Genomic DNA, 27661 nt, shown 5'->3' on the forward strand with positions numbered 1-27661 from the left:
TCCTCATGATAAACTGGTCTTAACTGTTATCAGTTTCTGGGTCACTGTTGAACTGTGGATTTCCACACTCAAATCTATTTTAAACACAGGCTTACTTTTCTGTTTGCATTCTAATGCTGGAGACTTTCCACAGCTCTGGGCTGGACTTCTGTTTGCACTCTATTGTAACTTGAGTTACAATAATATTTTGTAAGTGAAAACAACCTGGTTTTATTGGGATTCTGGGAAAAAAACTTATCTAAGATGAGCCTTCTTCAAGAAATCACATTTTACTTAAGAACTTGCCATGTGATTTCACTGGTAAAATTAGTGCTCTTCAAAAGCATGGATAAAGCCTTTTCACTGAAGTACTGATTAACTTAATGTTTGCTATGGTAACTCTTGTCTTCAAACCAACAGTCTTTGTTCTACTCTCCATAGTGCTGTTCCTGCTGGTGTTTGATAACACTTGGAAAGGGAAACAATACAGGCTCGGTAGGCTGGGAGTCTCTTTACCACAAAAAAAAAAAAAAATACAACCAGGGCATGTTTTGTTGTTGGGGTTGGGGCTTTTTTTTGGAAGGGGGATATTGCTTGAAGCTATCCTGGCTTGTGTGGACTATGTCACATGTATGTTCCTGGTGTTCCCCACTATATACAGAAGGGGGAATGACTTCACACTAACTGAGGGGGGGTTAGACTGGATATTAGGAAGAAATTCTTGGCTGTGAGGGTGGTGAGGCCCTGGCACAGGTGTCCTGGAGAAGCTGTGGAAGCCCCATCCCTGGGAGTGTTCTAGGCCAGGTTGGACAGGGCTTGGAGCAACCTGGGATAGTGGAAGGTGTCCCTGCCCATGGCAAGGGTTGGAACGAGATGGTCTTTGAGGTCCCTTCCCACCCAACCTGTTCCATGATACACGGATGCAGAGGAGTGGGCTCTCTGCCCCTACACACGAGCTGATCACACGTATTTAACTCCTCATTCTGGCTCCGGCAGCGGAGCTGGGGTGAGGAAACCTCTTCGTCTGTCGCTTTTTTTTTTTTTTACGAGGCGCATCAGTATTTGCTACTTGTACAGCTGGGTTTTGATATTATTGTAAATAGAGGGACGGGCTTTGATCGGCATCCACGGTCCTCACAGCAGCGTCAGTGACCGGCTCTGGTGCGGATGACTGCGCGAAGCCCCGGCGACCAGAATACAACACACCGCCCGCTCTGGAAGCACGGCAGGGGTGGTTTTTATTCCTTCCGCAGAAGGGAAAGGGCGCAGTTTTATATCCGAAGCAGCGTTTTCCCCGCGGAGCGCTGCCCATCGCTCTCCCTCCCCCGCTCCCTCCCGCCGCCTCAGCGCCGCTTTCCCACAATCCCCTGCCCGACAACAGGGCCCCACGTGACGCGCGGCCCATCATGGCGGCTCCCAGCGGCCGCCGGCCGCAGCCCGCGGGGCCGGGCGGGGGGAGCGGCCCAGGGGCCGGGGCTCTTCGGGGCGCCGACGAGGACGCCGAGGGGCTCTACGTGGCGGTGGAGCGGTGCCCGCTCTGCAACACCACGCGCCGCCGCCTCACCTGCGCCAAGTGCGTCCAGAGCGGCGACTTCGTCTTCTTCGACGGGCGCGACTCCGAGAGGTACCGGCGGCGCTGAGGGCGACGGGACCCCCACCCCTCTCCATCCCCTGCCCCTGGGTCGGGAGGGGGGCCGGGTGGCCCTTGGGCTGCGCCTCCCCGGCTCCGATGGGGGGCCGGGTTGTCCCCCGGGGCCGGGGGAGGTGAATGGGGTTCGGGGGGCTCTGGGTGTGGGGTGAGGGAGCGGCCCTGGGGCTGCCTGGCGGGGTCGGGCGGAGCAGGACCCTCGGCATGTTCCTCTTATTTCTATTAAAATAATAATAGTTGTAACAATAATTAACTATATCGCCCTGACTGTCACTTAGTCAGGTGTAGCTCTCAGCAGGTGTGCCCGTGTCGGTGTAGCCACAGAAGCTCCAAACAATTCAGGGCAAAAAAAGACCCGTGTATTAAGTTATTTTAAATGTGTTTCCTGTTTTCACCAACTCGCCTTAAGCTGACAGTTTTCTACATCGTTAGACAGAATCAGAAAGGCGTGTGAGGAAAAAAAAACATTTTCTTGTCTATATAAATAGTCCTAATCATGGCCCTGCTTTTAGGATTATAAAAAAAACACTCTGCTTGAGTTAATCATGGGCTGTCCTGCCCCTCCTGGAGCACTGAGGATGAGTGCTATGGCCATAAACAAATTTTCTCATTGTATGACTCAGATGGCTCCTCCATTGCTGTCGTTCACAGCGTGGCCATCCCAGATTCCTGAAAAGTCTCCCAGTGACACGACTGGAATAGCTCTGATTCTTGGCTGACACTTGTGTTCTTGGTCCTTCATTGGTGGCTTCATTAGCAGCTGTTGGGAGCGATTCCTGGAGCTATTTTGGGAAGGTGGTGAGCAGTGTGTGCTGTGGTGGTGCCCTCGATCCGAAGGCTTGTTGTGTCCCGAGAAACAAGGGGACAGTGGTGCCTTTCTCCCACTAACATCCGTGGGAATGGGTAAAGGATGTCAGCCGGTGTGAGTCAGCTTGGAAATCTGAGACCTTAGTCTGCCACTGGATGGGCTTTCTCTTTTTTTATATATATATAGAAACTGTGTTATAGAACCACAAGCTGTATTTAGTCTTTCCAGAATAGGTGGAAAACTTGTATCTATGTGAAACTGCTTGGGGTTGTCTGTAGCTTCCATGAAAAAATTGGATTTGGAGTTTGGAACATAAACCGAGGGGTTTTTTTCCCTGCCTCTTTTATAGCCATAAGATTTTGGCTAAACATCAGGTTTAATTATAGAAATCCAGTTGTGGCCTTTGTTAGAGTTGAACCACTGTTGTTCTGTATTAACCAAGGCTTAAGAAGTCTCTGCCCATCAGACAAATGAAGCCATAAAGAAGCAGCTTTAGCCAAAGTATGAGAAGCAACAGCTTGTTGGGAAAAGAAGACCTTTTTTATCCTCCTCATATCTTCTCACATGACACAGGATCAGCTTTTCTGTCTGACAGTTTTCACTGCATCCTCCTGAGCTGCTTTCACTGCCCCATTTGTCTGTGGCTAGAAAAATCTTCTATATATTTATGCTGTGTTTCCTAACTGCAGGAATTTAAGTCTCTTTATTTTTTCTGCCTTTATTCCTCCCTTCTGCCTGGACATCACAGTTCCATCCTTGGGGGATCACTGCTCTTTTATTATCCCATGGCCTCCCTACAGGCTCGATTTCCCCAGGCTTTGTTTCTCCTCCTGCTCAGAACTTTCCATGAATGAACTGCAGAAGTGCAATTCACTAAAAATGGCACATTTATTTTGGTGAATTAAAGAAAAAACTCACCTATATGAATAACACAACGTGAACAACCTAAGTGTGCTTGATGACAGGGGGACTGCTCAGTGTAGGCATGAAGCTCTGTAAACCTTCTTGAGTTTCTTCTTGTGTTTGGAAGATAATGGGGTTATTTTTAAAACTGTGCTTGAAATAGTTTGTCTGCTTTCCTTAATTAAGATTTTGAATGACCGATGTAGGAGTGAGACACTTCTGAGGCCAGTTTTTCTTGTTTCCCCTCTGAACATCTTGGGATGTGGCCACTGAAAGAGGGAGAGACATTTTTCATGGTGACCAAAGCCATGCAGGGACAGGTGCAGGGAACTGGCTGGGTCTCGGGTTGTGTTTACTGCCATCGTTATTTATTTGTTTATTTTATGCCTTCTAGTAGCGCCTTGGTTAATTTTAGATCAGCTGGTGCTGGAGGAGGCTGACAGGGTCATGGCAAGGGCTTTGCTGGGTGACCTGGTGTGAGAAATTCAGGATGTGGAAGTGTATGGGGGCATTTGGGCTTCCTATTTGTCTTTTTTAAGTGTTACAGATTGGGGGGAAAACAGGATCCTTCTCTTTCTAGTGAAAAGTAAAGAGAGCAAGCGTCACTCCTTGTATCCAACTGGGGTTTATTTTTAGAATTTTCTTGTAGTAAGACAAATTATTTCATGTTCTAATTACTTCAGGTTTCACTGGACTGTTTTGCATGCTAATTTTTTTTAAAAAAAAAGCTCCAGTAAAATTGAAGGCAAAAATCACACCCTGTTATCTGTGAGGGGGGAGAGACTGAGGAGCTGCTGAGATTAATTATTGAAGGAGAGCTACAATTAAGGATGAGTAGTCCGGAAGTCCTCCAGTAAAATAATCACTGACATTCTTCTTTTCATTACTAATGTGTTGTCTGTTCCAAAAGCCAAGCTGGCATCCTGGTGGTGGTGTCAGCTCAGAGACTCTTCTTCCTCCCAGGAGTGTCCCCCAGCCTGTCATAGGGATAAATTCTCAGAGTGTATTTCACAGACCTGCTGAATTGCTTTGCTTTATGTGTCTTCAGATGACAAAAGCCAGAGACAATATGATTGTCTGAATTCTTTAGGCTGTGGGTTATGATTAGGAGTAGTGACTTTTCACAGCAAGGGAGTTTTATTATAGTGAATATGTACAGTAATATTGCTGCCCTCAACTCCTTCAGCATTAATCAACTCTTATAGATTAGGAAGTCTGTCTTTCTGGTTGCTTCTCCCTAATTATGAACATGTGGAAATAAACCAGGTAACCCTAGAAAATCTCAGCTTAATGTGATAAGACTTGAGGAAAGAGAAGCATTTAATGGGTAATTTGAGATGTTCTCCCCTCTCGGTTTACATTTTATGGGAGTTCCTATAATAGTTCATCCGAAGTTTTGTTTCTGTGCCAAATGGAAAGGCTAAAGATATATAAAGAAAAATGAGTTTGCACCATGAGATGCAATTAAAATGGGAGCTATATAAAGAAATGGAAATGTTTCCTCAGGAGAAACCCGCTGAAGAAGTTGGTAGGAGCTGTTTGGCATCATGTGGTGAGCTGTAACTTTTACAGGCTTTCACAAATACTTCTGTCTCCCCTCCACAGCGAGAACTTAATTCACTCCCAGGTTCTTGACAGTTCATTCAGCTTTTTGCTGATGTGGTGGACGTTGAGTCGGGTAATTTTTGTTCAGTGCCCATTAATCCAGCCTGAAAACAAGGATTGCCAAATTACCCCTCGCTGTGGGACTGCTGAGCTCTGCGTTTCTGGGCCAAGGGATTTTTGGTTGCAGCCAAAGGTCGGGGTACAGTAGGTGTGCAGTGCCCTGTGGTAAACAGGAGGCTCTTAGAGTGCCTGTTGTCATTCCCATGATGACTCCTGGGGTGAGGACACACAGGAAGAACTGGGGTGAGCAACTGGGCTCCAGTTGCACCACATTCCTCTGGCTCACGTGTGGCCTCTGGCTTTTATGCCAAGCACCTGCGTTTGGTTTTGGTTTGTTTTGGAAGGAAAACAGATATTTTTGCTTGACTACAGGAGCGGCAGCCAGTGGTTTTGTTGTTGTTCTAATGCTAACGTCATCTGGAAGGGTGATTACACGCTCTCTGAACCCAAAGGTAGCCACCAAGGTTTCAGATTTCAGCACTTGGAGGAAAAAAGTGAAGCAATTGAAAGTTTCACCCGAAATCAAACCCACAGATGAGCAGAGAGGGAGGCCCCAAGATGCCATCCTGTCAGGGCTTAGTGTGTTATTCTTTCTAAATAAAGATCCCTGAAATAAAGGACTTGTTGGGTTGTAGGTAAAATCATAGAATCATGGAATGGTTTGGGTTGGAAGGGACCTTAAAGACCATCTTGTTCCAACCCCCTGCCATGGGCAGGGACACCTTCCACTAGACCAGGTTGCTCCAAGCCCCGTCCAACCTGGCCTTGGACATTTCCAGGGATGGGGCAGCCACAAATATTAGACCTCTGCTAGGATGAAATTGTCAATTCTACATAGAAGGAATTGGTTTTCATACCTGGACTCAGCCCAAGGTGCACTTTTGAGGTGCAGGTCAGGATGGTGCTGTAACACAAGCACAAGAAGACAAAGCACACTTGCTGTTGCTTATGTTTAAATCTCTTGGCTCCCTCTTTTGCTGTTTGCCCTCACCTTCACCTTTGTCACTTCTTGCTTTGTTGTGATTTCTCCATCTGCATTGTTCATATTTTCTTTAGATGTATTTCCCAAGACACTGTGGAACATGGAGGGGGGCAGAACGTGGCTGCTGCATATTCAAAGGGTGAAAGCACAGGATGATGAATCCTAAAAAGAGTCCTTTCTGATCAGTTCTTTGCAGTTCCCATACCTCAGACATCCAGTGAAGCAGAGCTGAAAACAGCCACTTGGACTATCTGAGATAGTACTATTAATTTCTCCAGTCACTAAAGGATTTTAGAGTACTATATTTTTCTTAGTACACAAAGTATTGACATTTCTAAGCTGTAAATCTAGATATAGCAGTAATTGGCTTACAAGTTTGTTAATCCAACACTGATCTTTCCTCATCTTAGAGGTTCTGTTGCAATTCCAGTGAGACACACGCTCCAGAATTCTGCAAGAGTTTTATACATTTAGCCATTACTTCCCAAGATGAAGACAGATAGTTGAGGTTTGGAGAATCCCACAGGCTTCGGTCTTTTTATCTTTTCAGACAACTTACAAGTGTTGTATTGTGCAAAATATCAATAAAAGCATTTAATCTCTTCCAGGTTTTCAGACAAGAAAGAAAGGCTGATGCATCTTAAAACCAAACAGAGAGAATTCCAAAAACAGTAAGTTGAAGCTATTAAATGAATATAAAGTCTAAGAACTCTCATAAAAGCAGAACAGTCTCTCTAATGCACTGTTGCTGGAGACAGACCCAGTTCACATAGTCATAAACTTTCAATCATGTTTTTTCCTCTAGTGTTTTGAAGGCCATGGAAGGGAAAGAGATAACTGATCAGCTGGTGAGTTGCTCCAAGTGTCCCACGGTTTTTAAACTCTCTGAATTCCTGGATCTCATAGTTTAAAGTTACAGTTTACCTTGAGGGCAGTGTGTTGCTTTCCCAAAAAGCCTGTTGTAAGCAAAACTGAAATTGGCTCTGCAAGCAGAGCACTCCAAACTGTCAGTATTTTCATTTCTCCCTGGATATTTGTTCAATAACTAATTTTCCTGATTGACTTCATACTAAGCATTCGTTTTGTTTGTGGCATTCTTCTGTGCACAGAACACTATATGAAATATTTAGTTGTTTGATCCATTGAAGAGCATCCTGCTACTTGTGCACTAAAGCCTTTGTTGTTAATTATTAGTCGGTGTGTTTAAAGTCTTTTGTGCCCCAGAGCTGCTGAATGTTCTTTTTTATTTTTTTTTCTTCAGAGATGGAAAATAATGTCCTGCAAGATGAGGATTGAGCAGCTGAAACAGACCATTTGCAAAGAAAATGACGAAATGACAAGACGTGAGTAATGCCCCTGCTTTTGTGAAGTGAAAAAACTCCCCGTGCCTTGGAGTGAAAAATCAATTGAGGTGAATTTGAGCGTTAGGTTGTTTGTTTTTTTAAAAAACAGTGAATTTCCAAACCGTCGCTCCTGAAATCAACTCGAAGGCAAATCGGTGAGTGGATTTTTGGCCTTTTCATGCCTGGGTTTTAATTAGCAAACAGCAGGCATTATTCAGCTGGATGGAGATCCTTTTTGCAACAGCTTTAAAAGTAAATGCTTAGCAGCCTGTGACTTCGGCTGTGTCCCTGGAGATGGCTTTATTCAGTGTAGTGTTTCTGATCACTTCCTCTTGATAAAGAGGAGAAAACAGCTCTGCAGCTGTTACAGATTTCGTGAAACTGCTGGATTTTAACCCACACCTGTCTGAAAACCTGAAAATCCTACTTGAGCAAGTCACTGAAATACAGTGTAGGCTGGTGAGCTCCATTCAGAAACTCCTTAGATGTTTTACACTAAATTTGTAGGGTCAGTTTGCACCACTCCTTACAACCTGCATGCAAAAGAAGTAGAGGGAGCGTATTCAGAAGCATATTGGTGGAATCAGGGATATATTTATGACTTGGAATTCAAGAGGAATACGGAGAGTGGAAGCAGAGGCATAACCTGAGAATGGTTATAAAGCAGTAGCACAGGCTTGCAGTGATCACAGCAAAAAGGCTGAGATGCAAAATGATCTTCAATTAATAAGGAAGGTGGATACTAACAATAGGAAATGTATAATAAGTAAAAGGTGAAGGAGTAGACAAGTCTGTTAATTAACAGGAATCAGAGCAAGTAACAGTGCAGAGAAGTCTGGAGCATTTAGAGCTGCCTTTGCTTCATCTTTCCACAAAGAAAATGTGATCAGCTGCTTGGCCAGATTAAATTGTACATCATGAGAGGACTGCAGGCTAAGGAAAGGAAGCAGACAGCTAAATATTATTTTGGTTGTGTCAGCAAGGCCTTATGGAAGTTAAGGAACAGGCTGAAGTGGTCTGGAGCACTTGGAAACACATGAGAGAGGGTGTCCCAAGAAACAGAGTGAAAACAGTCCCTGTTTTCAAAGGATGGAGGAAGAAAGAAAAATAAACTGATGACACAGTCATCCTGTTATAAACCTGTGGGCACTTTGCTGTTAACTGGAAGAGAAGGTAGTTAAAAATAGACATCACTTGGTTATGAATAGGCCATGTCAGGTCTGGGGATCAGGTGCTGTAGTGGAGGATGAGGCAGAAGCTGCACATAACTTGGATTTGGGCACTACCTGAAACTGTCTCATGAGCAAACAAAGACATTTGTTCTGTAATCCCTGCAAGCTTGGCCCAAAAGGTTAGAAAAGCTGCCTTCAGAGAGTGGTGACACTGGTCTGACCGAGGAGATGAGGCAGGTGGAGCTCAGCAGGAGCCAGTTCTGGCCCAGTTCTGCTCAGTATATCCCATAATAGCTCACATGGTAGAATAGAAGGTGGAGTGGAGGAAGCCAAGGTGGATGATGATATGACTTCTGCAGAGAACAGAATCCGGGTCAAAATCATGCAGATAAATGAGCAACATCATCTGAAAAGGACAAAGTTGGGTGCACATCGTTTAGGAAAGAGAAAAACAAACCTAAAGTGGGAGATGCTTGTGAGATTTGGCAGGAAAGGATCTGGGGAATTGCAAATTAAATAAAAATTAATCAATCTCATGCTGCTCCAGAAAGATTCAGTCCTCGTTCTGGGTTAACCAATGCAAGTGTTGTATTTAAGATGGAAGCGGTTGTCCTGCTGTGCCCAGCATTGGTGTTGCCTCAGTGGAAGTCTGGTGTCCAACTGGAGCAATTAAAGAAAGATAACAGGTCAACTGGAGAAAGTCTGGAAGAGAATATTGGGAATAAAACACAAGGAATGGCTAAGAAAATTGGTGTTTGGTTTAGAGAATGGGAAGGTGAAGAAAAACAAGCTTTTCAGTAGGTAGAAGATTATTATTTTGGAAATCCTGACTACTTTTTATCCTGGGAAGAAAGGAAAAGAGGAAATCAATGTGACTTTGAGGAACTTAGTCCCCTTTTCTCAAAGTGCAGCTCTGAAGGTGGCAGAATGTTTGCAACAACCAGGGAGTAGAGTTCCTCCTTTCTACTCTTCTATAAAGTGTGTTATCTGCAACTTTTGCAACTTCTCTTGATTCACAGTGAACTTGATTAGACTTAACCTACAAACTGAGCTAACTATTGTCCAACTAACATATTGTCAGCTCAGTTACACCAAAATTGCTCTTGCAGATAGACCTAAAATTAACTCTTGCCACAAGTAGCCAGTAGATCAGGAACCCAACTTGGTTCACTCTTGGGCCACAGTAGAAAGTGTAAAAAAGTTGTTTCTCCTCTCTTGGACATGGCATAGTTTAATTTTCCTGAAATAAGAACAGTTTCTAGAACATTGGCTTCCTGCTTTTGGGGTCGACTCTCCTGGAGACCTCAATAACTGGCACTTGTTAAAATAATGTTTTAAAATCTGTGTGTGTTTGCCTCCTGTCTGTGGAGAACAGTTCAAGGAGACGGGCTGGCAGACCCCTGGCAGAGCTCTCTGGGCAGAGATCAGTGTGCCTGGGCTTGCATTTATCAGCCAGAGCAGGCATGTGGGACAGAGTGGTGTCCTGAAATACTCCTGGGGACAGGTTTTAATCACCTCATAAACTGGGTCACAAAGCAGAGGTGCTGTGCACAGAAAAGGACAGTTGTTTCTGCACTGGGACTTCCAAGGAGGAAACGTGTGTGCAGTGATCTCCCCTGCTCTCAAATAATTGCTGTTGGACCTGCAGGGAAGGGAGTTCACTCTGTGAAAAAGTAGCCTTTCAAATACTTGAATGTGAAAATTGAACAGATGGATGTTTTCTTCCTCCTCTGACTCTTATTCTTTATGCAAAGAGAGAGTTTGGGAATATGAATGCGAGCGTTAATTGATTTTCTGTTGGCACAGAGGAATGCTTAAAGGAATTACAGCTGACACAAAGGGATTGTCAGAGAAAAGTTGGTTTTACTACTATTTCTCTGACAGGGGTCACTTATTTTATGAACATGAGGAATATTAGTTCTTATCTGGATGAAGAAACTGTTCTCACCTTCTTTAGTTTGGGACTTTGCGTCTCCCACGTGTCAGATCTTCCTTCCTATCAGACACATCGTGGATTGCAGCAGGTCAGATGACTGGAAGTAATTTCCTGATGTTCAGAGAAAGGAGCCTCTGTGCCTGCAGGGTCAGGCACCCTTCAAACTAGGGTGAATTGAGAGTTATAGACATCTGTTTGGAGAGTGTGTAAGAAATCTTTCCCTATGCTGCTGAAAGGCAGAGGTGGCTGACTCTCTGTAGCACCATGTGTTTGTGAAAGCATTGCTGCAGTCAGTTATTTTTATAGCAGAATCAGCAGATCATAGAATCACTAAGGTTGCAAAAGACCTCTAAGATCATCAAGTCCAACCTTTGATGCTTCAAGATGCTCTTGAAGGATATTTTTCCAAGCCTGATGCATGGGAGTGAATCTGGGAGGTTGCAGCACTTCAGTACATGAGCACACTTCTCATTTTGGGACCAGGAAGGGAGATAGCCAGTGTTCCCTGTGGAAACAAGGAGTCTGCACCCTTGGGATCCAAGTGCTTTAAGAGCACATTCATGAGTGTGAAGCTCAAATAAGACACTAACAGCAGCAGAGGTGCCAGAAATGGTGAATGAAGATGCTATCTGCACTTGATTTTGGCTGCAAGCAGGGCCTGGCTTTTTGGCCAGCACCATGCAAACATGTACAGTCAGGCTATTTCTGTCAGGATGATTACCTCAGAGTTTAATTAAACTGGGAAATCTTGGCTTTTCTGCTCCAAATCCAAAAATAGCTGGGTAGAAGATAGGGAAAGAATAATCCCAGTTGCAGTCTCTTTGGAGACCTTCAGAGAAGATTAAAAAAAAAGTTGTGCCACCGAGCAGCTGGAAGATGTTAATAGTTTAGCAGGGTTTTTCTGTTTTAGGCTGCTGTAGGTCTTGTTTCCCATAAATATTAATAAAGCTTTCTCTCAAGCTTTACCACAAGCTCCTCTTCCAAGGATAACATCTGCTGCTGCTCCCACAGACACGGAGGGGCTGCTGAGGATCAAGGAGGAGAACCAGAAGCATTATCGCCGGGCTCAGCGGCACCAGGAGAAGAAGGAGAAGATCCAGAGGCACAACCGCAAGCTGGGGGACCTGGTGGAGAAGAAAACCTACGACCTGAAAACCCAGTACGAGCACCTGGCAAACCTGCGCAGGACACACATCCTGGAGCTCACCTCGGTCATCTTCCCCATTGAAGAAGTGAAGACAAGCATGAGGTAGGGAAGGCTGATCCTTTTGGGCTCGTTTGGCTTGGCTTTGGACACCCAGAAGTGAGTCGTGTCCGTCTAAGGTAGAGGCTCAGGCTCCCTTAGCATGACAGGGGAGGAGGAGGTGTGTTCCCCAAAGATAGAGGTCCACCATAGCAGGATCTGGAGGTACTTCCATCTCCCTACTGAACGATCTGAGCTATGTGTCCAGTGTTAAACTTCCTTAAAATATGGATTCATATCTCTGGAAGTGTCCAAGGCCAGGTTGGACGGGGCTTGGAGCAACCTGGTCTAGTGGAAGGTGTCCCTGCCCATGGCAGTTGGGGTGGAACAAGATGAGCCTTAAGGTCCCTTCTGACCCAAACCATTCTGTGATTTTACAAAAATAAGTAATTAAAAACTCCAAAATGAAAGGAAAGTAGTTTTAGTAATAAGGAGTTTTGCAGGAGTGCTTCTACAAGCATTTTGCCCTCGATACTTGGAGCAACCTGGTCTAGTGGAAGGTGTCCCTGCCCATGGCAGGGCGTTGGAACTGGATGGTCTTTAAGGTCCCTTCCAACCCAAACCGTTCTGTGATTTTTTTACAAAAACAAGCAATTAAAAACCCCAGAACGAAGGAAAGTAGTTTTGGGAATAAGAAGTTCGGCAGGAGCGTTTTCCAGGCGTTCTGCCCCCGGTGAAATCTGGCTCAGTTGCCTTCTGAATGCGTATTTGATCACATTGTTAAAATTTTTCTCACCACGCCCTCTCCCCGTCGCCCCGCAGAGACCCCGCGGACGTGTCGTCCGAGAGTGACAATGCCATGACCTCAAGCACTGTGAGCAAGCTCGCGGAGGCCCGGAGGACCACGTACCTCTCTGGGAGGTGGGTGTGTGATGACCACAACGGGGACACCAGCATCAGCATCACGGGGCCCTGGATCACCCTCCCCAACAACGGAGACTACTCGGCCTACTACAACTGGGTGGAAGAGAAGAAGACCACACAAGGACCCGGTAAGGAGGAAGGTCTGTTTTGTTTTTTTTTTAGGCACCTGGGATGCTCCAGGAGCCTTGGATGCCAATGGAAGGCACTGAGGAGCAGTTGACAGGCCCGTTTGTTCTCACCCAAATTCTGAGTCGGAAATAAACACCAGTATGGGGATTATAGTGGCAGGTTCCCTGCCCAGTTGGAACTGGGTGATCTTTAAGGTCCCTGTGGCTGCCCCAGCCCTGGAAGTGTCCAAGGCCAGGTTGGATGCGGCTTGGAGCAACCTGGGATAATGGAAGATGTCCCTGCCCATGGCAGGGGGTGAAACAAGATGAACTTTAGGGTCCCTCCCAATCCAAACCATTCTGTGATTTTATGACTAGTCTGCTGAAACCCTCTTCTGCAGGAAATGCTCACTGGGACACACAGCACAATGTAATAGAGAAATAAAGTTAATTATTCACAGTTTTGACATGGTTCACATGCCGTCATCTTAGCAGGAATTCCAAGAATTACTATTTTCTTCCAACTTCTGACAGATTTCACTGTAAATGATTGCTAGATTCAGGCTGTTCTCCATACTTACAACTGACATTTTTCAGGGTAGACTTCAGTAACACATTAGCACACCCACCGAGGCTTCATTTAAAACCAGACTTTCATGTTGTTTTTATTTCTTTTAGATATGGAGCATAATAACCCTGCTCATACCATCAGTGCTGCATTGTGCTATGCAACTCAGCTTGTTAACACTTTGTCTCTCATACTTGATGTAAACCTTCCCAAGAAGCTCTGCAACAGGCAAGTAAACACAGGAGGTGAATCAGTGGCCAGTTTGGGATGATCCTAAATTAGTTTGGTTTGGGGAACGAAGTCATGAATTGGAGCAGATTTTATGGTAACATTGATGGCTCGTGGATTTTTGGGCTGTTTGAGGAAAGCAATAGTAGGATTTTAGACCACAGTTAACAGTCCTTCCTTTTTTACCTCCTGAGAGGGTAGAGCAGCCATCACAGTTGGAAATAACACCTTTCTCATTGGTGTATTCAGCATCATCAAATTAGAAATGAAATATGACAAGTCCATGAATAGCACTTTTCATTTTTTTGGACCCCCGCTGTGCTGCACAAAATCCTGGCCAATTCAGCAGCTCTTGAATAGCTCTGCTACATTCTGTGCTGTAAAGCAAGGCCTTATAATATGCCAGGACTGTAATTCCCTTTGGGATAAAACACCCATGGGGAACATACCTGGCTGCCATATCCAGGAGTGCATTGCACAAACCCCGTTTGGGATGAAAAGCACTGTTAAGTTTTTGATGTCTGTGTGGAGCAGCTGGATTTGTACAGGAGCACTGAAGGAGCTGTACACCTGATCAGTCTTCCAGGGGTCTCAAATACGCTGCTGAAATTCTTTTAAAGCGTTTCAGATAGTGGGTTTTGAAGTGAGGGCACAAAAATTGTGTGGGGGTTTCAGCTTTTCCTTCCACCCTGTGACAGGGGGTTAGAACTGGATGATTTTGAATGTCCCTTCCAACCCAAACCATTCTGTGCTTCTGTGGTTTTTATTTGGGTCATCAGCCTTCACAGAAGGGAAAGGCTGGGAATAGGAAATGATGCAAGATTTAAAAGGAGACCTGAAACAGTTTGGCCACGGTGGATCTTTGGGTTTCATACAGTTTACACCACCTGTCCTGTGGAAACCGGTGAGAGCAGGGCAAGCAGTGCTTGTTGATAAAATGCACTTGCCAGGTGAAAAATTAATCTCCTGAGCACTCTAAAACTGGCTGTACACTCTAAACAAGTGCTCACTGCGAGGATGTTTACTCCAGGGTTTGTTAGGAAGCCAGGGCACGGAATGCTGATGTCTCCAGCAAGTGTATTTTCACAGCATTTTGCTTTCTGTGTCCTTATGTGTCTGTGTGGTGTTGTAACAGCGAATTCTGTGGAGAGAATCTCAGCAGACACAGGTTCACACGGGCAGTGAAGAAGCTGAATGCTAATATCCTTCACCTTTGCTTCTCTCAGGTAGGGGAAATGCACATTTGGATTCTTTAAATAGCTTTTAAAATACCAACTGTGCCTGCTGGTTTCCTCCAGGAATTGATCATGTGTTTTCCTTTTTCTTTTTTTTTATTCCTTCCCCTTGGCAGCATGTAAATTTAGATCTGCTGCACCCACTGCACACCCTCAGGAACCTTATGTACCTGGTCAGCCCAGACACTGAGAACTTGGGCAGGTAAGGAAAGCAAAATCTCAAATCTCTTGTGGCTGAATCCCTTCTGAATTTATGCCTTTGCCTTGTTACTTGTGAGGGGAAATTCTCTTCTGCTGTATGTGTAGAGCACAGAACTCAGGGTATTTAACTCAGGGTATTTACAGGAGGAGACAAGAGAGAACAGGGAAAGGGGATCCTGAGTAGGAAATCAGATTCCAGAGACGTGTGTTTGCTGTGTCTCAGCGTATGGCAGGCCCAGCTGGAGGCTTGGTAGCTGATGATGGAATTATTTCCCCCGTGCCCAGAAGCAGGAACTCCTTCCCTCCAGGGAACAGCAGCACATATGCCAGGCAGCCTTGCCATGCTCCAAATATGACCCTGCCCACGCCTTGCCAACATGTGAATACCTGAGAGCATCCAGCAGCATAAACCGTGACAAGCATCCTAGGCAGACCTTTCCCAAAATACTCCCAGTCAGTGAACTCCCTAGACCAAAGTTGACACTTCAAATGATATTAATTTATATGTAAATTAAGATTAAAGACAACTCTTCTGTTAACTCAGTACGTGACGAAAAGAACGTCAGTTCCTGGCCTCGCACACACCACGTTTAATAATCTTTTTTTTTTTTTAACTTAAATATAAGGAAGCAAACAACATTGATTTCCCATTGGGATAATCCAGCCACAAGTCACTTGTTCCTGAGACAGTCTGCAAATATTTGTTTGATGTGACTAATGCTTTATTCCCCCTTTAAACGTAGTGTTCCGAAATCTCCTTTTCCACTTTATTCTCCTGTACGGATCTAGTTTTATTCAAAAACCTGCAGTGCCACTGAGAGGAACTGCCTCTTCCCACTTACCTTGTGTTCTCTGGGTATATCCTTACTGATTCAGCCCAAAGACATGGGGAGCCAAATCTTTGTAATACAGCTTGGTTTGGAAAAAAAAAAATCTGTGCTTGCTGCTGCTCGCCTGAAAACAGGGAGGGTGCAGGAAATACCCAGAGGATGGAGAACTGTGTCCTGGAAAGCAGCTACTGTAAAAGGTCCAGGGGTCACAGTGGGTACCTGTGCAGGTGTCACAGAGCTCCAGGTGCATCCACTGGGTCCAGGTAGTAAAAGAAGGAGCTACAGGAGACTTGGATAAAATGTCTCCCAGACTGCGGAATGGCTTTAGAGACACCATTGGGAGCAAAGGGTATGAGCTGGTTGAAATGAGGCACATGTGCTTAAAACACAGATTAATTACCCACAAGAATGAAGGTGAGGTTCTGCTTCCTTCTGTCGTCCTCCCAAGGCTGGATGAGTTTCTGGAGTGGATGCTGTCACCAGGCAGGAGTCACTGGGCTCAGGACAGGGAGAACGGGTGGAACATAGTGGCCTTTGTTATAGGGGAGGTCACCTGAGATGATCTAATGGTCCCTTCTGGCCTCAAACTTGATGACTCTCCTCTCATGTTGCCTTGTTAAGCAAAACACTTTGCCAGGAGGCAGCGCTCCCATTCCTTCCTGGATTATGAAAGGGGAGTGTTTGCCTTTAATTTCTAAGCTGGCTGCAAAGTTTGCAGCAACCAGCTCTCTCTATTTTCCTTTAGATACCTAAGCATTTAGTTGCCTGATAATCTCCTCTACACACTACTGTTTTCATATACATAGAATTCTGCCAAGCTTTGATTGTCTGGATTAAAATTTTCCATGCTAAATCGCTGCTTCAGGCTCCTTCTCCCACTAAGGCTGGAGAAACACTTTTGCCTGTGTTACAACAGTTACTGTATTTTATGGTTGGAGTTGGTGATCTTGGGTGTCTTTTCCAAGCTAAATGATTCCATGATTCCATGAAATTCTTGCTCATGTTTCACTGAGCAGCTTTGGAACGAATTCTGGCAGGGATGCTGCTCGCTGTGGGGAATGTGCCTTTCTCTGCTTCTGTGAAACCCTGACAGTCTCTGACCGTGGGTCACAGGCCTCTGAAAGTGCCTGCTTTGGCTCAGTAAAGGTGATTCAGATTTGGGCTGGAGTACAGGCAGCCCAAAGCAGTGGGATGGGGTGGGATGCAATCGCTTCTCCCACCAGGCAGTGGCAGCAGGGAACCCGGAGTCACGGTGCAGGTGGGTTTAGCCAGGACTCCCGGAGATCCAGCCCATTGCCCCTGCTCAAAGCAGAGCCAGGTTCTCAGGAGTGGAGCATCCCTCTTGTGAAGAAAGGCTGCGGGAGCTGGGCCTGCTCAGCCTCAAGAGATGACTGAGAGGGGACCTCATCCCTGTCCATCAGTATCAGAAGGGGGAGAGCCAAGAGGGTGGATGAGGCTCTGCTCTGTGGTGCCAAGCAATAGGACAAGACACAACAAGCAGAAACTGATGCACAGGAAGTTCCACCTGAATATGAGGAAGAATTTTCCTGTGTAGGTGACTGAGCATTGGAACAGATTGCCCAGAGAGGGCGTGGAGTGTCCCCCACTGGAGATATTCAGATACCATTTGGACAGAATCCTGTGCCATGTGCTCTGGGATGACCCTTCCTGAGCAGGGAGGTGGGCCCAGATGACCCACTGTGGTCCCTTCCAGCCTGAACCATTCTGTGATTCTGTGTGGTGGCATTTGGAGTGTCTCCAGTGGAGACCCCACAGCCTCTATGGGCAGCTGTTCCAGTGTTTGACCAGTCTCATAGTGAAAAAGGTGTTGAGGTGTTGCTCAGGGTGAGGTGAGAAGTCTCCACTAGTGAGTTGTGCCAGGTCTCCTAAGTTAGAGAGACAGAGCTGAGCCATCTCACCTGGCCAGGGCCAGTGTTGGAAATGAAAGCTGTTCCACATCAAGCTGAGATTCCCACCAGTGGAGCTCTGAGTTATCATCCCTAGTGTGTGTTCCACTATCCCTGCCAAAGCAGAACGGCTCTTCCACCATTCCTGCTCTGTGGTCTGGAACCCTGTCACTTCCTTGGCCAAGTGTTTTTGTTTCACCACCGTCCTAACACAGCTCTGCAACCAGTGAGTTTCTCCGCCAGCTGATAAAGACAGGGGTGTTTGATCTCTCTGCTGGACCCGTGACAGAGCTGTGGCATTCCTGGGGCTCACTGTGTCCGTGTTCACAGGTCTGGGCCTTTCGAAATCAGCGCTGATCTCGAGGACTCCATGGAGTTCGTGGATCCCAGCGCCGCCGGCGAGACGGACGAGAGCGGCGACGAGCACGTGAGCGACGAGGAGACGGACCTGGGCACAGACTGGGAGAACCTGCCGAGCCCCAGGTTCTGCGACATCCCCTCGCAGCAGGTGGAGATGCTGCAGAGCCAGAGCACCCAGGTGTCCCAGCCCATCGCCAGCAGCAGCGCCGGCGGGATGATCTCGTCGGCCGCCGCCTCGGTGACCTCGTGGTTCAAGGCCTACACCGGGCACCGCTAACCAGGGACAAAGGGTCACAGGAGCTGTGGAAGGAACCCCTCCCCGACAATGCTGTAGGAAACCTTACATATTCAGTTAAGTAGTGCCTGGAACAAAGAAAAGGTCAAGGACTTTTGTTTTGTAAACCGGAAAAAAAAAAAAAAACAACAACACCTTTTTATTTACCCAAGGTGACTGTGACGGACCCGTTTTGTAAATTAGCTCCTGACGGATTCTCTGGGGGCACTTTGTGTCTTGGTTCTGTCTGCATTGAATATCAAAGGACCCAGCGACCTCCAGCTCTACTTTCTGAAGAAGACACAGATTTTGGAGCATTTGGATCGGGATGGGCGCAGAGGAGGCTGCTCAGGGCGCGGTCTGGACAGTGGTGCAAATGCAGTTCCCACTTTCTTAACTCCTTACAGGGTTTTCCTGTGTGTGTGTGTTTTAAATCTGTCTTGCATAATGCAGAAATGCGTATTTCTAAATTTTTTTCATTCAGGACATGAAAATTATGCATTTTTAACATGTTTTCTAATCTCTGTTGCCATATTTTTAATACAAAGAATCAGCATGGGCAGGGAATTCACACAGCAAAGTTGCTCTTGTTTTAGATTTGGTTGTGAATCTTTTACCCAGTTTTGCCGTAGAAAAACTGGCTTGTTTCATGCTGTTTCCACTGGTAGGTGTTCTAGAAGTTTCGTGTTGTGCTGTCCAAGGCACACAGGCTCTTTACTCTTAATATCATACACCAAAGAAACACTGGACGTTCTCTTCGCTAGACCCACATTCGATGCTGATCCGGGATTGCGTTGTTGCAATAATTTCCATCCGTTCCCACACCGTCTTGCCATTTCTCAGCATTAGAAAAACCTCATTTCAAGCCAGTTTGGTGAAGTCACATGCTCTCCACACTACATGTGTTTTTAACCCTGTTCTGTTTTGTTTATGGTGGGGTTTTGTGTTTTTTTTTTTTGTTTACTGAATGCCAAGAAGTTTGATTTCGTTTCCCTGGCGCAGCTGGCTGGTGAAACCACGGGAGGTGGGATATGCCGACAGGTGAGTGGGTGGACAAGTGCTCCTCCCCTTCCTCTGCCTTGTGGGATGGAGCACTCATGGATGGGGCTGCTCAGTGAGGCTCCCAACGTGCAGTTTACATTTAGGATTGGGACATTTTCTCCACAGGGTCAACCAAGGTAAGACCATCCTCCCCTCCCTGCACGAGGGAGGGTTTCTGCCACTCTGCCCCGTACCCACATGGGGGGTTCCAGCTGAGTCTCCCCCCCTCCCCATCCCTTGTATGGCAGCTCTTTCTCTTTGGCCTTGGGGTTGGACATCTGTTGTCAGTAGTTACTTTTTCTTTAGTTTTGATTTTTTTTTTTTTTGAACCAAAGACCCTTAACTCCACACTAGCAACACAGACATGTTGTTAGAGGACAACACCCTCTCTCCTGCCGCTCTTTTGGTCTAATAGCTGGGTTTGTTTGGAGAGAACAGCCCAGGCTCCCTTGACTACTGGAGCCTGATCAGGGCCCAGGGGGTTTGGGCACTGCTGGCTCATGGCACTTTATGATTTGCAGCTCTCTGATCCTTTGCAGCTCTGAGCAACCAGCACACACCAGTATGAGATACTGGGCTCATATTGTGCAGCCCCTTCTGGCTCCTCATTTATTTTGCACTGGACCCTGCCATCTAAATACCTTTTTGGATTTTTTTGTTTGTTTGTTTTTCATAGGCATTTCAGTCCCTCTTTCGTTGCTGCCTTTGTGCTACTTCAAACCCCGAAAGGTCAGGCCATGACTCAGCTTTGTACACTGAATGAACTTAGGGAAAGAAAATCCAACACAATAACTTTTCTAAGCCATATACTTCCTATCCACGTTTTCCAGAATAATTTATTGGCAGCCATGTCACTTTCTGAGAGTGCACAAGGGCACGGTGAGGGTGTTCAAACGTGTTGGGGTGGGGCTTTCCATGGAAGGCTTTTTTGTAACAGAACACAAAAGTCGTGGCGGTTTTTTTAAGAGTGTTTTGCACATGTGTAGCTGAGGGAGAACTCTGTGTGTCCAAACCTTGAGTGCAATCACCGTTTTCCAGGTTGTTTGGGGGGGTGGGCAGGGGAGGGAGGGAGGGAGGACAGGAATATCTGTAATTATAGGTATTTGAAGGCAGCCAGCTGAGAGTTTACAAAACCCTTTGTGTAGCATGAACGAACATGGGAATTTCAGCTCAGGCCGTGACTTTTGGCCCTGACCAGTGACCTGGGGTGGCCAGTTTGAGCTGCCAAGGAAGGGCCTGATTTTGGGTGCTCATCCCCAAAAATCAGGTGCCTTTGAAGGGTCTCAGGTGGGACACCCAGGGGTGGCTTTTCACCTGTGAAAACTCACGGCCTCTCTCCCCGGCTTCCGATGTAACTGAACACAAATGGTTTGGTTGTTGGTTTGTTTGTTTTTTTTTTCTAAATTTTATTGTATTATTGCAATAAATCTTTAACAGTAATTTTTTTTTTTTAAAGTTGTATATTTATAACTGTTACTTCTGTGTGGTCTGTTTTTCACCGTGCTGGGCGAAAGTACACAAGAATTTCCACCCTTCAAAGCAATCACAGGGACCAGACCTGTTACAGTGCAATCAGTCGTACAGCGGTGGAATAAGCAATACCCATTCTAAAAAAATACTCTTACATAAAATAACTGCATCTCCAGGGGAGCAGGAGGCGGGTTCCTGCACAACACACACACACACACACACACACACACATCCCTCTATGTACATGTAAACGGGTAAATCTCTCGTGTGAGCCTGGCTCGGGGCTGCTCGTGTGCTGGGTGACGTTTGTTTCTGCAGGTGCTGAATTCCTGCTGCGTGCAAAGGGGGATGCTCCTCCTTACAAGGTCATTTCAGGATGCAGGATGTGGCTTTTTATGGATGTAATTGTGAAGCAGTGAGTGTCTGAGCAACAGGGATGGGAAAGGGCTGAGCAGGCTCTGCGCTGGGGACCTGGTGGCCTGGCAGCCCATGGGTTACAGGCTGCTGAATGATGGAGGAAAACCAACCCCTCCCACTCAGTTTTTTGTGATGTATCTGATGGGGAGGACTGATGCCCCGTGATTCCTGGCTGCTGCACACTCTGGAGTGGGAGCAGCAGCCACCTGGGGTTCCTGCATGCAGAGCTGGGGGCAGGTTGTTGCCTCAGTGACAGCACAGTCAGTCCTGGCCATGGGCAAAGCCAAGCCTGGCTCTGAGCTCAGCCCATGCCTATGGGATGTTCAGGTCAGCTCTGCTTAAGCAGGGCCAGCAGCAGGTTTTGTCCTCTGCCCACAAGGGTTTGTGGCAGGAGAGCAGCCTGATAATGCCCCGAGTCCTGTCCCTACTCCAGGGTTGCCTGGACCAGCCAAAGGCAGGCTGGGAAGGGAAACAGCCCAGCGTGAGGCTTCAGCACCATTCCCACCGTGCAAGTGGGACTCGAGACAGAGGTTGGATGTTTCAGTGCAGTTTTGTGTGGGTGTGAAATCCCAGAATGGTTTGGGTTGGAAGAGACCTTGCAAACCATCTCATTCCAACCCCCTGCCATGGGCAGGGACACCTTCCACTATCCCAGGTTGCTCCAAGCCTCATCCAGCCTGGCCTTGGACACTTCCAGAGATGGGGCAGCCACAGCTTCTCTGGGCAACCTGTGCCAGGGCCTCACCACCCTCACAGCCAGGAATTTCTTCCTAATATCCCATCTAATCCTGCCCTGTCAGTTTGAAGCTATTCCCTCTTGTCCTGTCCCTCCAGGCCCTTGTCCAAAGTCCCTCTCCAGCTCTCCTGGAGCCCCTTTAGGCACTGGAAGGGGCTCTAAGGTCTCCCTGGAACCTTCTCCAGGCTGAACACCCCCAGCTCTCCCACCCTCTCTCCATAATAGAGGTGCTCCAGCCCTTGGAGCATCTCCGTGGCCCTAATGACAGTTCCAGGTTCTGCCATAGGGGCAGAAACTGCAGGAAGTGACCTGAGCTCCACTGCAGCATCCCAGCACCTCATCCCAGGGAGCAGAGACACAGCAAAGGGAAAAGCTGCTGCAGGAACAGCCAGGATGGAGCAAGAGCCCAAACGCAAGCCTCAGCCATGGGCAGCTTTTTCTGTGGTGTCCATGCCAGGAGAGTCCCAGAGCTTGATGAAAACTGGAAGCTCACAGACAATGGAAAAGTTATTACAACTTCTTTGCAGGCATATCTGGAAATTCAGTCCAGACACTCCAACTGCTCCCAGGCAGGGAAGTCAAGCACATGGTGCAGTCCTTCATCCTCAGTTCTAAACACTGAACTTTGTAAATCCAACACTGGATTGTTGTTTTGATTGACTCATAGGAAACAAAAAAGTTCACTGGACCTTGGGCTCTCCCTGAACCATCCCTTAAGGAAACAGAAATCTGCACTTTAGTACTTTTTAGGAAAGAAAAAGCCTGCAGGCAGCTCAGCATGGCAACACTCAGAACCAACCCACATCTGGATGCAAAAGCTTGTTCTGCAAAACAATTTTTAACAGCAATGCTGTGCAACAGGGACAGTTCCAGCAAACAATGTAATAAATGATGCATAAACCAGCCCACACTCCCCAGCCACCTCAGGGGGAGGGCAGGGATGGGGCAGGGTAGACAACAAGTTGTCCTCCAGCTTTACCTGTTCCAAGGAACAAAATAGCCTAATGATATTATTTTATGCTTGTTTTTTCCCCTTGTTCAACAAAGGTGACCAAAATCTCACACTCTGTTCCAAAAAAAATGACCTCACTGGCCCCTTATCTAATTACAAAATATTTTCCTCTGCCGCTCCATTCCAGCCTCGCGGGGACTTTCCTCGCTGCTGCTCAGCCTCAAGTTTTCCAGAGTCTTGGGTGGGGGGCAGGAAAGCAGCTTCTTTCCCCTTTCCCTTAATCAAAATCAAGCTGGAGGCCTTTGATGCCGACGGCTTTGGCCAAACAACAGCCTGGCAGTTGCTTTGCTGCTCGTCCGGAGGGAGCAGATGGAAGTTTGGGTGAAGCCTGCGCCCCGTTACGGGATGAAGTCACGGATTAACCAGGGATCCTGCTTTTCCTCTCCCTCTTCCCAGCCGATTACAAGGAGGGCCGCACCCTCCTCTTAGATTCCTGGTCTCATTCCTCGTGGTTGTCATCATGTCTGCAGCGCAGGGAGGCCGAGCAGCCAGGGAGGGGTGTCTGACACCCGGGGTGGCAGGAGCAGGTAAAGGCAAAAAATAAACCCAGCACATCCTTTAAATCTCCCTGAGCTCATCAAACCCACACTTCATCAGGCTGCAAGGGCTCGGTTTTCCTTCTCTCACAGTTAATGGAAAGAATAAAAGCATCCACCTTCAAACCCTCTCTGTCCTCACTCCAGAACAAGGTTGAGTCGCTCCATGTGATCCCAGTGCAGGTGAAGCGGAGGGAGGTGGGGAGCTCAGCCTGGCCCCCACAGCCAGCAGTTTTCCACACCTTGCTGATCCAGTGCCAACAGGATGAGCCAGGTGCAGGGCCACCTCATCCAGAGCTCCTGCCCTTTCCAGGTGCCCCCTGGGGTTTGCAGGGCAGAGGAAGGCCCGGCATGAGCCTCACGGGAAGGTGGCACTGGCTCTTCTTGCACCAGGTCAGAGATTCTGGCTGCTCCAGCTGGAATGGTGACTGCCAGGAGTCCATCCGTGCCTTAAGAAGGGGCAGAGAAACAGCACCAAGTGTGAGGAGAGAAAGGACTTGGACAGTGCAAAGGCAGAGCTGCCACTCTCCATTTGGCTCCCTGGAAAAAGGGCTGCTGCTCCACTGACTCAGCTCCCCGGAGCTTAACATGGTTGCTGGATTGTCCAGGGTCCATTCCCAGATTTCCAAACCATTCATCAGAGGGGTGTAACTGGAGTCTGGATCACGGCATTGCAGGAGAGGAATGTATTCAGGGAAATACTGCAACAGATGCCATGCTCCACTCCCATTCCCAGTTTGAGCAATCACTGTTCACCCAACACAAACCGTCACAACTCCCCTGGAAAGCACCGACTCACACCCAAGGAATGAGATGCCAGAGGCTGCAGCAGGGCAGGGCAAAGCACTGCAAGCATTTCTGTTGGAAGGGACAAATTCCACATAGAGCAGATGGCAAAGCTTCCAGCAAATCACAGAGCCAAGGCAACTCCACATCCATCCTGCTGGACCCACGCTCTGCCCTGGAGCTTCCAGGGAACAAGGCAGGTGCCCACACAAGAGCCAAGAAGCAGGATGACCCGAAAGTTCCTGTTTTCGCAAGCTTTACACACCTAGCACCAGAATTCCCAAAAACAGGAGCCTCTTCTGCACGCAGGGCTGACAGGAAGGAAAGGAAAAGCTGGAATCTGTGAATGTTACAGCAGGGAGTTCTCCAAGGAATAGAGATTTGGGGGGGTGGGTTTTTTGTTCCTTTGTTAGCAGGACAGGTTTGCCAGAGGAAGCTCACTGCACGTCTGAACTACAGCACAGCACCAAGTTTCTGCCACGTGTTTTACAGCACTTTTATTTCGGGGCAAAAGTCTTACAAGAGAAAGTCTGGTAAGGCAGATCTAGAATGCACGTTTTATTTATGTAAAAAAAAAAAAAAAACAGACAACATGGGTAAGGTAGACAAGAATTTTTTTTTATATTCTGACTATACAATAATATTAATCTCTTTTTTTTTTTTTTTTAAATCCACTGCCACGCTACTATAATGGGTCTGTTCTATAGTCTAAGTTTCAGGTTGTCCAGTTAAGTTGTCTGCAGCTTCTTTAAACAAGTTGACCTTTACCTATTTAGAGTTTCTTCTCAGAAACATTCATATATTATGCGGAATATACAGATTTTGAAACAAGACACTTAAAAACACACACACCTATAGCCGCAACACTGGGATAGCTGCATTGTAGGGGGTTACCTTGTTCAGCCAGCTGTAGACTCTGTATGTACAATTAGGGGTTTTTTTATAGTGTTATTTACAGAGATGGACTAAAAGCTCTCTTTAATCTAAAAGGTAAAGGCTCTTGTGTTTGAGTATGTGCAGTTTCATAGCCCTGTGGAAAACAACAACAAAAAAAAAAGTAACCACGACAATTATATACACTGTAAACAGCACAAGGCATGAGAATCTCCTCCTACCCCAAACAATCTCGCAGGAAAAGTGTATGTGCACTAATATTCCTCTTCCACTTCGGCTCCCGCTCCTCTGGTCTTCTTGTGGATGGCGCGGTTAAAGCTGTGGCAGGCGGGGACCCAGTGATTGTCGTGGAGACCCAACTTACAGCCCGGGATGCCCTTCTGGGACCGGTGGCAGCACATCCAGTAGCCAGGCCCGTAGGGCAGGGCCTGGCAGTAGGGTTTGGGGTGCCACCGGCACAGCGACACGTCCCCCTTCACGTACTTCTTCTTGCACTGCTTGCAGGGGTCCTCCCGGTACCGGGGGTCCCGGACCCAGCGCGAGTCCGCCGGCCGGATGTTGTAGTACTCGATGATGAACTTGAAGTAGTAGCAAGTGCATTTCAGGGCCACCAGGCTCCTGGTAGGGAGCAACCCAAAGATCTTCACTATGATGTGGTGAGGCAGGAAGGCCATATACTGCTGAGGCTCCAGAAGCTGCTGGATTTTAAACCTGGTCTCCAGAAAGTCATGCGAAACCTGCCTTTTCAGGCAGGAAGCGTCAAGTACTTGCAAGGCCCCTTCTGTGGGAGGGACAGAGGGGGCCGATGGCTCTGTAGGGACACTGCTCCTGACACACAACCTGCCGGATGCCAAAGCATCCTCATCCTCATTCTGGGCTACTTCTCCTGGCTTCTCTTGGGTACTTTCCCGCGGTGGCTGTTGCTCGTGAGCAGCAGGCTGCTCGTCCTGGAGGAAGAACAGCCTCCCCGGGAGCGAATCCTCACTGGAACTGGAGTTGGAGAGCTTCTCTTTCCTGCACCCTTTCTCGGTCTTGGTGACGGATATACTGATGCACAAGGGCTCCTTTCTCGCAGGATGCAGGCTCTGCTTTGGGAAAATCACAGGCTCCTTCGACGTACAATCAACAGTCGCGTTTTTGCTCTGCAAGGGATCCGGTGGCAGCCTGGCAGCAGCAGCTGGACACGAGGACAGCAGAGCTCTGGGAGGCTCAATCCGTGTCTCAGTGTCGCTCCTGCCGGCTGCCATCGCCAGCACCGCGTGAGCAAGTCCCGAGTTCACATTCCCCATCCGGGTATCCAGCCCCGAAGGAAAAGGCCGCCGAGCAGAGGCGCCGCCATCCCACAACTCGGCGTCACCCAGAGCACCACAACGACCTCCGTATCCCGCCTCTGCCACCCCCGCCTCCCCCAAGCCATCCCCCTGAGCCAGAACCCCCGGCACCCCCTTCCCCGCCTCTCCCTCGGGCTGGGTGCCGTTGGCCAGGAGCACCCTCCCGACGTTTCTGCGGAAGCTGTTGTTCCGGGAGAGGCTCCCGGCCTCCCGCTCGCTCTGGCGCTTCAGGCACTCCGACTCCAGCTTGGCCACCATGTCCAGCACGCGCACGGGCTCGCCCTGCTGCTCCGCGGGCACCTCGCACGCCCCGGCCGAGGAAAAAGGGTCGGAGCCGGGAAGGGCCCCCTTGGGCTGAGCGCTCGGCCTCGTGGCAGGAGCAGCCGTGCAGGTTTTAGCACAGTCCACCAGCAAAGCGCTCGCCCGCTGCTCCAGGAAAGCCACCATCTCTATCACCGAGAGGGACCGGCCCGGGAACGCCCCCTCTCCGCTGTCACTCCCGTAGTGCACCGAGCACTGCTCGATGCCACAGGCAAAAGGCTCCGGCTGGGAGCACCTGGCGTTGGCCTCCCTCATCCTTTCCAGTTGGATTTTGGCTTTTTTGAGGTCCACCGATTTTTTCCTGCGCTTGGCCGTCCTCCCGTCGATGTCCCACGTGCTCTTGATTTTCATGGAGCCCACCCGGCTGGTGCTGCTGCACTGCTGGGCCGCGAAGAACGCGATCTTCTCCTTCGTGTTGCCAGGTTTCACCACGGCCCAGACATCCAGAGGCCCTTCCCCTTCCTCTCCCTGGTGGATCGTTGCAGACAGGGCGTTCTTCTTTTCCCTTGCACTCGGACCATCCGCTGGACCTTTCCCGTTCATATTGCACATAGTATTCGGATAAATAATCCCCAGAAGCTTTTGAGATGGAGTCACGAGGGAGGGTTTTGGGAAAACGCTCAGTTTGGTGCAGGTGGTGTATTTTTCTCCTTGTGCTGATCCTTGGTGGCCTCGCAGGGAATCCTGGCTTATTTCTGGGGATCGCTCTTTCTTCTGTAACTTGAGATATGGCTTTAAGTGCATACCAGAGACCCTGGAAAAACAGAAAGGGGAGAAGTTATAGTTGCAAAATACGCCTGTCTGGAATTAGAGAAGGTGGCCCAGGGTAGGCACCATCCCACACCTCAAGAAGAACCACATGAG

General features: G+C 47.8%; 2 protein-coding genes across 15 annotated transcripts in view; one reads left to right on the top strand and one right to left on the bottom strand.

The window, feature by feature from the left end:
* The first annotated feature begins 1385 nt into the window (after positions 1–1385).
* On the top strand, positions 1386–19721 carry ATG14 (autophagy related 14). The gene is made up of 10 exons (XM_027704041.1): positions 1386–1603; positions 6594–6656; positions 6791–6833; positions 7247–7328; positions 11448–11685; positions 12442–12671; positions 13329–13446; positions 14582–14672; positions 14798–14883; positions 17950–19721. The coding sequence occupies exons 1-10, from the start codon at positions 1386–1388 to the stop codon at positions 18254–18256; spliced, it is 1476 nt and encodes a 491-aa protein (XP_027559842.1). The 3' UTR covers positions 18257–19721.
* Positions 19722–24902: 5181 nt separating this feature from the next.
* Positions 24903–27661, bottom strand: part of FBXO34 (F-box protein 34) — a 45853-nt gene continuing 43094 nt past the window's right edge. For all 14 annotated transcript variants that reach the window (XM_027704092.1, XM_027704083.1, XM_027704093.1 and 11 more), the window contains one exon: positions 24903–27551. In XM_027704092.1, coding sequence (XP_027559893.1) covers positions 25400–27551 — 2152 coding nt within the window. In that variant the 3' untranslated portion in view covers positions 24903–25399. The remainder of the gene's footprint in view (positions 27552–27661) is intronic.

This window comes from Neopelma chrysocephalum, unplaced genomic scaffold (genome assembly GCF_003984885.1).
Source record: "Neopelma chrysocephalum unplaced genomic scaffold, ASM398488v2 Primary Assembly neopelma1_253, whole genome shotgun sequence".
Taxonomy (NCBI): Eukaryota; Metazoa; Chordata; class Aves; order Passeriformes; family Pipridae; genus Neopelma; species Neopelma chrysocephalum.